A 12963-nucleotide genomic window follows, 5' to 3' on the forward strand; every position below is an offset into this window, starting at 1 on the left:
AAGATGCTGGTCTGTGCACCTTCTGTCACGCATAGTAGAATCATCAACTCATAACATGATAATACATGGTACAAATTGTAACCTCATATTAATTGTAATTTTGGGAGCAAAAGCTAAAATAGTTATATATATTTATAAACAGAATATTTGATCTTAATATAGTTTATTATTCTTTGAATAACATAATTATTTTTATGTTTTCAATCTATTTCAAAATTATAATTGTATTTTAACTCATTAATTACATTTTACAATAATTGTTTTTGTATTTAATTTTGTTGTAACTGTTTTGAAAAATACTTTAAAATAATTATTCACCTGGACAATTTATCATAATAGATAAGTTTCAATGGATGAGAAACTGAAATGTAATTATAGGATCTTAGAGTGACTATGGGGTTGTTGTACTGCTGGTCACTTTTCCTATAAAGTTTTGAGTTACAAAGTTGTTCAGTTATGGGACAAACAACTGATCAGATTGTACACAATGAAACATGATAATTAGTGCCGACTGGTATAAGTGTAATTTCTAAAGTTTGTTAAAAATTGACATCAATACAAAGGTACCTGAAGTGTCAGTATTACTTCGCTGTACATATTTTAAAATTAAAATCTGATTGCCGGCCGCTGGGTTCTAGGCGCGCAGTCCGGAACTGTGCGACTGCTGCGGTCGCAGGTTCGAATCCTGCCTCGGGCATGGATGTGTGTGATGTCCTTAGGTTAGTTAGGTTTAAGTAGTTCTAAGTTCTAGGGGACTGATGACCACAGCAGTTGAGTCCCATAGTGCTCAGAGCCATTTGAACCATAAAATCTGATTTCCTCTCACAAGAAGATGAACCATATTAGCAGAGTGTGAGTTATGTAATAATTCACCAATGTGCAAACAAGTACTACAAGCTAAATACAAATACAAATTCAAAACTTTGCACTTTCTCTCTTTAATATGCATCTATTATGCAAATACAAATTTTACAAAGTTTGTGAAGTCTTAACACAAAGAATACTGTAGCCAACAGAGTAAGCAGGCAGGTTAGACCATGATCTGAAGCCATAAGCATTGGCTCCCCATGCCGTGATGCTTGGAATAACACCTCTGTGCCTCTCCAAAATATTGGGAGCATAAGTCCTCTCCTCAGATTGCCACAATACTCACTGATATTGATCATCCAAGTTAGTGCATATCTACAATTCATCTCTGCACAGAACATGGTGCCATTCATCACCAGTCTATTTTTATTTATCATCCCATCACCCCAAATGCAGCCATTTGTGTTGTGGTGTTAACAGAAGTCTACACGTGGGATGGTAATTCTCTTGTCTGGCTGCTACTTGTCTCAGACGACAGGTGTGAGATAATACACAATTCAGCAATTCTCACGTGGCAGGTGCAGGAACCTGGATTTCAGTATGGTTACCTTCCCTTGTGGTGGTCAGGTGTGGTTGACCAGAACCTTGATGATCAGTATGCCCATCCTCATCTTCCCTTTCAGTTCAACATTGTGCACCTGACAAGTCTGAATGTAACATAATTCTGGATACTGCAAATTTGATCAGCCAGCTAAATGGGGACCCACAATGCGATCAGATTTAAACTCTGTCAAGTGCTGTTAAAGCTTTCTCTAATGAGTAAACAGCACTTCCATGTGCCTCACAGTGATTTATTAGCATCTGCCTTGTTTGATACCCTTATATACGCTGCCAGATCCAGAAACAACATGAAACATTAGCCAACATGAACGCATTCTATCTGTCACTGAGAACTGCAACTCTTAATAAGTTACTCAACTGGTGATGTGTGTATGTATGAGGTACAGTGGAATCCAACCATGTCTTCTGCACACTTCATCAGTTGTGTCAACCAGTGTAGATCTCAAGACACATCTAGCTACAGTTTTACTAATCCCTCCTGTCATCATAAACCTCTTCCTTAATTTTGTCTTTTTCTGCGATTCTCTCTTTACATACTTTGGTTCATACCTTCTCTTTCCTCCCATCTCTCTGTCTTTTTTGTCAGTTGCTACTATTGTTATCATATTTCTGCTTTATTTCCCAGACTCATTTTCTATAATACCCCACTTATTATCTACAGTCTCATCCATTTCTACATTTTTCTGCTGCCACCAACCATTAGTTTTTTGTTGTTGACGTTTATCTTCTTTTATTAAATTATATTTTCTAAGGTCCTAACCCCTCTATTTTCTTCTTATGTAGTACAGAAAATCCCATATTTGAAAATTAGAGAATTTATATCTTAAACAATGGAAAATCCAGGATGGAAGAACGAAAGTATCATGAAAAGAATACATTGTTACTACGTAGTGCACATGTTGAGTTGTGGACATGTACTACAAAAAGACTGGCAAACAAGTAAACTTTTAGGCAAAAGGCCTTCTTTGGGATTAGACAACACACACACACACACACACAAATATGCCTATGACCCTACATGGTGCTGCCTGGACTAACAGCACCAGTACAGCATTTCAGCAGCTGGACTAGGTTGTTATATGGCTAGAGCGAGAGAGGGAGATGGGATTCAAGGATACTGATTGGGCTGGATGGTTAAAAGCTTCGAGGGAGGCAGCCAGTTTGCAGCTATGAATTTGGGTAGGAGGGGTGGCCGGCACAGGGGGTAGGCATGTGACGAATGCTTGTTGGAGCCATTGGGGAGTGAGGTGACATGGTTTAATGGAACCTCTGAGCACACCTCTTCTTTTTGTGACCCATTGAAGAACAAAATACACAATTATTTAAAGTTATTACTTTGTAATTTATTATTATAACCACACTTATTGCTTATGATAATTATTCAAAAAGATTCAATTTGATAGAAATACATTTTTGTTCACAGAATAATAATAGTCTGTATCTCTTTGGTTAAGAAAATTGATTGTTTATGGATATCTCTGCATCTTTGGTTTTCTAAACAAGTAGTTAATTCAAGTCCGAATTGAACACTGGAATGATAAAGACGGTCATGCAGATAAGGAGTTGGAGTCAATCTGTCAATCAGTTTTGGAGTATGTAGTGTTACATGCCATTTAGGTAAATGACATTTACACTCCTTGTTTAGTACAAATACAAGTGTAGCAACACCACCATTTAGGATAGGGAAAGTTGGTTTTGTGCAATATTCTGAGCACAAGTTACAGCCAGGTGTGGGTCAGATTACAGTGAGTTACGCTTACGAGCAGTTATGAAGGCAAATAGAGACCACAGGGCATTGAACTGCTGAAGAAGGCACACACAACAGTTTCCATGATGCAAGTACAGACAGAAGGGGACCACTGGCCAACCTAAGTGTTATGCATACGTGATGTGAAGTGGCGCACTTGGCAAAACAGAAGCGCACAGCTGAGTATAAATAGGTGCCATTTTCTAATGAGATTCATTCAGGTGTGACAGCTCTCCGAGATGGCGGCGTGTGTCACACCACCGGCTACACACAGCAGCAGATGGGGCGCCGCATTCCAGTCCATGGTGGGCCATTAGTTTGACCCTTGAGGCTGATGGGGGTCCATAGCCAGCCAGCCAATGGCAGGCCATTCCACACCTCACTACCGTGGGCAGTCATCCTGGCTTCCAACACACGCAAGTGACAATCAGGGTGAGGGTTGAAGACTGGGCTGCGGGTCCCCATCGCTTGTTGTCGCCGCGTCCTAAGCCACATTGCTGGTGAAGGAATGCCACACGGACCACCTCTCAGTTGTCAGCGGGCCACTCGGTGGCTCCTTGGAACATCGCAAAGGCAACGAGGACTGAGACAGCTGAGTTGGCAGGGACGCAGACCGTAGAGTCAACTGTAACATCCCGATGATGACGCAACTCCGCTGATGTACAAGGCCGGCTCAACACAGCATTGCATTGCACAGGCCACTGGGGTTCTTCCTCTGCATTTCGGGGCCCTTTGACACAGACCAAGAAAAATGAGATCACTGTAGCTAAAAAACAGTAAATCACTTGGAAAGTGCCTCCTGGCACCAGCCCCTACATTTGGTGTCTTTCCACTACATTTGGTCATCCTGATACATTCGGTGGCAGAATTCGCCACTACACAAGGAAAGTTGATCATTACAAAATAATGTTAAGGAGGGAGTAAGTCACAGGAGATATACTGTGCACAGGTGTTTGTTTTTGTACGCACAGACATTAAACGGGAGGTGTGGAATATAAGAAAACGACAAGGTGTGATGACAAATAAATGGCTTCACTTGCTGTGGGTAGGGACTTCTACATTTTGGAATCACAGCTTGGGAGTAGCTTGACTGTCAAGGAGTAATGACACTGTCCAAGAATGAAAAAAAAAGACAAGAGGATTTTGTGACAAATAAAATGTATTGTAATCTTGAATGTCATGTTGAGCCTTCAAGGCCTATGTCGTATCAAAAGTTGTGTTTTATTCTACTTCACAAGTCACTCTAATGATCTGTACACCAATTTCGGGAAATATATGTTGGTGAAAGCAAAGTAGTGGAAGTGCTATTTTGTGATATGAGTAGAAGTTAACTTCTTTTGCAACTGTAACTGCTGCGGATTGTGAAGAAGTTAAGCCTTTTCTCAACTACACACGGCATTTCAGAATCACTCATTAGCAGGATCTCTGCTTCAAGAAAATCGACTGTGGTGACTGAATTGAACTGAATTAAAGAGAAAGAAAGAAAAAGGTAAATACATCAGATATTAAATTGTGTGACAGATCTCATGAAGTGTTCTGATTCAGTTTCAACTATAAAGAGCAAGCCAGCAGCTACTTAAAATGCTAAACCAACAAGAACAACATTTCATTTTGCTCCCAGTGTACAGGATGCAGAGGAAATGGAAGAAAACAGTGTACTATAAATTTACAAAACCTTGAAAGTCAATGAGTGTTAAATTATGGCCTTGCTAACAGCAACAAGGATTAAACACAAGGAGCAACTAAAAATGAACAGACATAACTATATTGTCTAAACTCAGTAACAGTCCATTAAGACAATTAAGAAATAAAATATCGGAACAATTCACTATACCTGAAGACAAACTATACCTGTACAATTGTGGTACAAGTACTTCAGTAACTTCAATTAAATTTATTTATCAAGTAAAGAATGTTGAAACATGAATAAAAAAATTTTTAACAATGACAGGGAAGTTTCTCAGCGGAGAAGGATTTTTTGTCAGATTCAGTGAAGAAGATTTCGAATTCTGACACCAGTGGTGATGCAGTAGTAGCTGAACAATGTTGCAGGGGGTGCTGATGTACAACACAGTACAGTCTACCTATAACTGTGTTCAAGACATCAGCTGTGCTGGGTGGAGCAAATCATCATGGTACATTGCCTCATACATATGGTTGCATTGGCTGCATGATGAGAGAGTGTGGTTTATCAGAAAGGGTGACCTGTTTAGAACATATAGAAAACCACTTTAAAAAATATTTTCATCAAGACAGTGACAAAGTGTTTCAGTGTTATCAGATTTAAAAAAACTGTACAGTAACCCTTTATTAGCACAATAGACTAGACTAAACGCCATCTGCACAGACCCTGAAGGCCCAATGGTACTGACCGGCCACTGTGTCATCCTCAGGCCACAGGCATCACATGAAGGGGCATGTGCTCAGCACACTGCTCTCAATTTATGAGACCAGAGCCACTACTTTTCAATCAAGGAGCTCCTCAGTTTGGCTCACACAGGCTGAGCACACCCCACTTTCCAGCAGCACTCAGCAGACCAGAAGGTCACCCATCCAAGTGCTAGCCCAGCCCGGCAGCTCTTAACTTCGGTGATCTCACAGGAACCGCTGTTACCAGTGTGGCAAGGCTGTTGTCATTAGCATAATAGAGGGTACATAATACACAATATTTGTGTTGTCTGTCCATCATTACTAAAAAAATGTCAGTAGAGGCTCCAAAATGGCTTAAAGGTTTATTACAACAAGTGTCTGATGAAATGGATTCTATTATAAAGAAAAATGTGGCAAAATAGAGTCTGAAAGCAATAAGCTGTCTGTCAAGTTAGAACTAAAATTAGAAATAAAGGACCATGTCAAACAAGAGACTGAAGCTAAATTAACTAACACTGCATGACCCAATTGTCTCAGGAGTTGAAGAATGAGATCAATAACCAATATCATATAGTTCATGAGGAGTAAAAGATCAGCTCAAAGAATTAGATGATACAATTAATAAAGTAGGTCAGTTTCCATTAGAGAGTTCAACCAGGTTAAAGAGCAAATCTATGAAGTGAATGAGCATGTAACTGTTCTACAAAAATGCAAAGAATTTTGAGAAATAATTAACATACCTGAAATGATATTTAATTTGGAGAAATGATTACACAAATTTGTAAATTCTATCATACAACATAAAGTAGAATCACTTAATACTAACACTTCTTCTAAGGAAGATGCTGAAGAACATAAAAAGAATTAATGAGACTATGGGAGGCTGTTGAGAATACTAAGCAGGACTTAACGGCAGCAAACTTTATTTGCCAGTTACCCACAGGCAGGGGAGCAGTAAATTATATATTGATATCTGTGAAATTGTGGTCAAAGTATGTTGAACTTTAACCCATTAAACAAGCAAATACCAATACAATAATATGATGGGGCCTCCGAGGGCACTGCCACTCATAGACGTAGTGCAGGATTTTCACACTGGATGGTGTTAGTAGAGACCTTCATGAAACAGCTGTGCAGATGGCATCAGTGTAGAGCTGAATGTGCGTGTGTGGTATTGTGTTTCTCTGACTGTTGGCGGGTTACCTCTGCGAAGTCGTCATGGCAACTTTTAAAGAACAAAGAGTGTGTGAGAAATTTTGTTTCTTGCTTAAAAAAACTGCAATGGAGGCATACCAAATGCTTCAGGAATCTTTCCAGGAGGACACTATGAGCTGAACACAGATTTTCGAGTGGTTTGGGCGCTTTAAATGTGGTGAGATGTGTGTTGAAGACCAAGCTCGTTCTGGACGCCCTTCAATATCGCTAAATGAGGAGAGCATTGAAAAGGTCCGCCAAAAGGTCAACGAAGATCATCACCAAACGATCAACCAAATTTCAGCAGAGACAGGAATCAGTTGGAGCTTGTGCCAGTGGATTTTGAGTGAGGATTTGCACATGAGATGTGTTGCTGCTAAATTTGTTCTACACCTTCTCACACAGGAGCAAAAATCCATTCGCATGAATGTGTGTCAGGACTTGAAAACAGAGTTTGCACGTGATCCAAACTTCTTGAACAAAGTCATTAAAGGGGATGAGAGTTGGTGTTATGGGTATGACCCCAAAACCACGCAAGCGTCAAGCCAGTGGAGGACTCCCAACTCTCCCAGATGAAAAAAAGCAAGGCAAGTGAGGTCAAATGTGAATACAATGATCATTGTCATTTTTGATGTTCGTGGAATTGTAAATTGGGAATTCGTTCCGCCTGGCCAGACTGTTAACCAGCACTTTTACTTGGATGTCTTAAGGCGTCTGCGAGAGGATGTGAGGAGGAAACGTCCGGAACTTTGGCGATCAAGTGACTGGTTTCTGCATCACGACAATGCTGCAGCACACATGGCCTTACAATTGACCCACTATTTGGCATCTCAGAAGTGGTCTGTCGTTCCCCATGCTCCGTATTTGCCGGACCTAGCCCCGTGCAACTTCTTCCTATTTCTATGAATGAAAAAAAGGCTAAAATGGGAGCGCTATGATGATGTGGTGGAGGTAAAAACAGCTTCGCAAGGAGCACTGGACAATATCAAACCTGAAGAGTGCCAAACATGCTTCTGACAGTGGGAAAAGAGACTTGACAAGTGCATCACATGTAATAGAGAGATTTTGAAGGTGACTGAAGTAAATTTGTAAAAAGGTTCATGAATAATTTTTTATGACAAGAATCGGGTTCCTTGTACATTGTTTTAAGAGTATTTTCAAAATATGGTTAGATCATGATGTCTATTAACTGATAATGGCCGGTAGTTTATTCACTGTAATTTTAAGGAATTCTTGGGTTGAGAAGGGATAAGACACATAACTGTACCCAAGCATAGTCCATAAACTAAACTTTGTGAATGTGTTATGAAGGAAGTAGGACAACTGTGTAAAACAAACTATTCTATGAGGCACAGTACCTGGGCACAGATAGTGTCAAAATTTCCAGTATTCCTTAACAAATTACCACATATAGCTCCTGTAAAAATAATGAATAATGCCTTTATAGCTGGGACCTTGTTAAAATTACTAAAGTGGCGAAATTTGCTGGTGAATGACTTTGAAAAGTTGCAAGAAAAAGTACAAAAGAATTTGATTACATCAGGCACAAAAAAGAGTCAGAACTTTTAATGATAGTGCTATTGTACCAAACTTTTGAATAAATGATTTGGTATTAGTATGGGACTTTCATCATAGCTCAGATTTAAAGATGGAAACAAGCAAATTTTTCAGCATTACAGTGGAACTTTTAAAGTTCAGAATATACCACACCCAAAACCTGTATATCCAATAGACCTTGATACAGGGCAAGAAAAGGTTTATAAAATGTGGATATGATTAAAAGATTAAGGTCCAAGGAGAATTCATGCCCTTTGCAGACTCTGTGGATTGACAACCACTGGCAGTTAAATTGTTTATGTATTTCTATCTTAATTTTTTGGAGACAATTTCTATCTTTTCTGACTATTCTATTATCTTTTATTAATATTATACCTTCTATTACCACTTCTTCCAAAAATAGAATTAAATAATAATAATTATATGACTATAACACCTGTACACATAGCAATAATAATTGCATAGAGGCACTGGGTAAATAATTTAAATAATAACATTAAGTAATATATACATTTATACACATTATATAAATAATATATTTACACTGAAATACTGAGCAGCAAATTATTTAGTAAATAAGAAATACACAATGCAAACAACTATTGTACTTAAACTTCATTATCAGAATAATAAAGTGCAAACTAAATATCTTCAACTATTTCAGTTTTCTGAAAGTGTATGTCAAAAACCTAGATTTGCTACCCAAAGTGAAACATTCATTACACAACTATACATGTTTCAGGATGTACCTGATCCAGCAAAAGAGCTCATGTCTGAAATGAAATTTGACAGAAGATTCTTGAAACATTCAATGGTACTTTACCTGGCTTCAGTGAGACAGAATCAGAGCTTATTTATAAATAAACCATACTTCCACAATATTTTCTGTAATACCACAGGAGATACAGATATGTTTATAGAAGTGGAATACAGTGAAGACACTTTAACTACACAGGAAAATGTAAGTCAAGAGATTATGTTCAGAGTTAATCATCACCATATGTTTATTCATTTTTCAGGTTAATAATCATTCTTGGCATATAGTTAAATAAGAATGTAGGGGATGTTTGAGTTTTCAAAAGCATTTGCCATTTATTTTTAATATCTAAATTGTTTCCTGTTTTCCTTTCTCAGTTAAAATTTTAATGTAGCTCATTCATTACTTTTGAGTATTTTTCCTCTAAATAATAGTTGGACATTTTTTTATCTTATATAAACTGTAGTCCTTATTGAGCCTCATGTCCTACACTGTGCTACTCAGTATTTTCTGAATTTTTGCTTTATGCCCAGGTTACTTATTAACACTCATATCCTGCAATACAAATCATGAAACTAACCATTTTTATTTTATCCTCAGTCACAGTTATAGTACTTCAACTCTAGTATTACTTAAAATGTGAATTCTTCAGAACGTTTTACTGCTACTCATACAAATTCTTTTCTACGAACTATGTTTGGTGCTGCTTAGTTTTGAATTATTTCCAGCAGTTTTCTTTTGAATTTGATCAAATGGAAATGTGTCGTAGTGTGGGGTCTCAAGTAATATCACTGCTGCTGTGAGAAAAAACATACCACTTTGGTTTCTGGCAGCAGTGTGTTGTGCAGGTCTTCTTTGCTTTAATAGTTTGCTCTATGGCTTGTAACATGCTTGTCAAATATTGTGTATGCTATTACACTCAACAATAAACCATCTTCTATACTAGTAATATGTTTATTAATTATGTTTCTTACCCACCACTGTGCCTAAGAACTATCACCTCTGGCTGCATTTTCTTGCTGTACAACCATTCTGGTAACTACATAGTAACTCCCTCAATTACCATGAATAATCAGTGAGTTTCCTGCTACTTCATGTTACGTGCTCTGCTACAACACCATGCTACTGAGTGCCTCTCATCAAACTGTGCTTAAAATTGAGGATATGCTGCAACAATGCCATTTGGTATCAGAGAACAATCTTGACTTCCTATCTGAACAATGGCATCAAACATACATTTCATCCAGTGTGTACAGTTTATCTACTGCACCCCTGACATATTCAGTGTTACCCGCCCCTCACACTTCGATTCATTTTTCCCCCTGTAGTATGTCACACATACCATGTTGCATGTGTCTGCACTACCACCTGAACAATGGTATCAGACAGATGTTTTCACCAATGTGACATGGTGTTCCTATCACACCCACACCCACACCTTCTCCATCATTTTCCATGCAACAGACTGTGCAACATTCTGATTCATTTTTCTTGGCCATGTATGTCACGGCCACCCATGTCACGTGTCTACAATTCTGCACCTTGCATCACAGCAGCTGATATAGTCAAGTGAACATTTAGCTAATGATACTGCTGCTGCACCTATTGCACCAGGTTTTGATATGCTTACTACTCTTTCACTCTGGCCTACAATGCGCCCACAACTTTGGGACTACACATCAATAGCTGGCCGGTGTGGCCGAGTGGTTCTAGGCATTACAGTCTGGAACGGCGTGATCACTACAGTCGCAGTTTCAAATCCTTCCTCAAGCATGGATGTGTGTGATGCCCTTAGGTTAGTTAGGTTTAAGTAGTTCTATGTTCTAGGGGACTGATGACCTCAGAAGTTAAGTTCCATAGTGGTCAGAGCCATTTTTTCATCTGTTACAGCCACACAGATAAGATGCCTGTCATCTCGACTGCTAGTGATACGAGGCCATTGGGATCCAGCACAGCATTCTGTATTACCCTCCTGAACCCACCGATTCCATATCCAGCCAACAGTCATTGAATCTCGAACAACGCGAGCAACAATGTCGCGATATGATAAACTGCAATCGCGATCCTCCTTACACGAGGTATCACAACAACGTTTCACCAGGCAATGCCGTTCAACTGCTGTTTGTGTATGAGAAATTGGTTGGAAACTTTCCTCATGTCAGCGCGTTGTAGGTGTCGCCAATGGCGCCAACCTTGTGTGAATGCTCTGAAAAGCTAATCATTTGCATATCACAGCATCTGATGACCTCAGAAGTTAAGTCTCATAGTGCTCAGAGCCATTTGAACCATACACATCAATATTTCATTCAACATTCAGGCTTCCACTGTTTCACACCAATCAATCCACCATGTAGTTTGCTATCAATGAGTACATCATGGCCACACATGGAATAATACACTCCTGGAAATTGAAATAAGAACACCGTGAATTCATTGTCCTAGGAATGGGAAACTTTATTGACACATTCCTGGGGTCAGATACATCACATGATCACACTGACAGAACCACAGGCACATAGACACAGGCAACAGAGCATGCACAATGTCGGCACTAGTACAGTGTATATCCATCTTTTGCAGCAATGCAGGCTGCTATTCTCCCATGGAGACGATCGTAGAGATGCTGGATGTAGTCCTGTGGAACGGCTTGCCATGCCATTTCCACCTGGTGCCTCAGTTGGACCAGCGTTCGTGCTGGACGTGCAGACCACGTGAGACGACGCTTCATCCAGTCCCAAACATGCTCATTGGGGGACAGATTCGGAGATCTTGCTGGCCAGGGTAGTTGACTTACACCTTCTAGAGCACGTTGGGTGGCACAGGATACATGCAGACGTGCATTGTCCTGTTGGAACAGCAAGTTCCCTTGCTGGTCTAGGAATGGTAGAACGATGCGTTCGATGACGGTTTGGATGTACCGTGCACTATTCAGTGTCCCCTCGATGATCACCAGAGGTGTACGGCCAGTGTAGGAGATCGCTCCCCACACCATGATGCCGGGTGTTGGCCCTGTGTGCCTCGGTCGTATGCAGTCCTGAACGTGGCGCTCACCTGCACGGCGCCAAACACGCATACGACCATCATTGGCACCAAGGCAGAAGCGACTCTCATTGCTGAAGACGACACGTCTCCATTCGTCCCTCCATTCACGCCTGTCGCGACACCACTGGAGGCGGGCTGCACAATGTTGGGGAGTGAGTGGAAGACGGCCTAACGGTGTGCGGGACCGTAGCCCAGCTTCATGGAGACGGTTGCGAATGGTCCTCGCCGATACCCCAGGAGCAACAGTGTCCCTAATTTGCTGGGAAGTGGTGGTGCGGTCCCCTACGGCACTGCGTAGGATCCTACGGTCTTGGCGTGCATCCGTGCATCGCTGCGGTCAGGTCCCAGGTCGATGGGCACGTGCACCTTCCGCCGACCACTGGCGACAACATCGATGTACTGTGGAGACCTCGCGCCCCACGTGTTGAGCAATTCGGCGGTATGTCCACCCGGCCTCCTGCATGCCCACTATACGCCCTCGCTCAAAGTCCGTCAACTGCACATACGGTTCACGTCCACGCTGTCGCGGCATGCTACCAGTGTTAAAGACTGCGATGGAGCTCCGTATGCCACGGCAAACTGGTTGACACTGACGGCGGCGGTGCACAAATGCTGCGCAGCTAGCGCCATTCGACGCCCAACACCGCGGTTCCTGGTGTGTCCGCTGTGCCGTGCGTGTGATCATTGCTTGTACAGCCCTCTCGCAGTGTCCGGAGCAAGTATGGTGGGTCTGACACACCGGTGTCAATGTGTTCTTTTTTCCATTTCAAGGAGTGTAGATGACAATGCTAAATTAATCACTCTCCTGAGACAGATTAATGAACAAACAGATTTGATGAGTCACTTATTTTTCACTCTATTCACAGCA

General features: G+C 40.7%; 1 protein-coding gene across 2 annotated transcripts in view; it reads left to right on the forward strand.

Moving 5' to 3' along the window:
* Positions 1-12963, forward strand: part of LOC126273074 (uncharacterized) — a 155306-nt gene that overhangs the window by 75709 nt on the left and 66634 nt on the right. For both annotated transcript variants that reach the window (XM_049976488.1, XM_049976497.1), the window contains exon 4: positions 9039-9257. In XM_049976488.1, the coding sequence (XP_049832445.1) occupies positions 9039-9257 (219 nt within the window). The remainder of the gene's footprint in view (positions 1-9038; positions 9258-12963) is intronic.

The sequence above is a fragment of the Schistocerca gregaria genome, chromosome 1, assembly GCF_023897955.1.
Source record: "Schistocerca gregaria isolate iqSchGreg1 chromosome 1, iqSchGreg1.2, whole genome shotgun sequence".
Classification (NCBI taxonomy): Eukaryota; Metazoa; Arthropoda; class Insecta; order Orthoptera; family Acrididae; genus Schistocerca; species Schistocerca gregaria.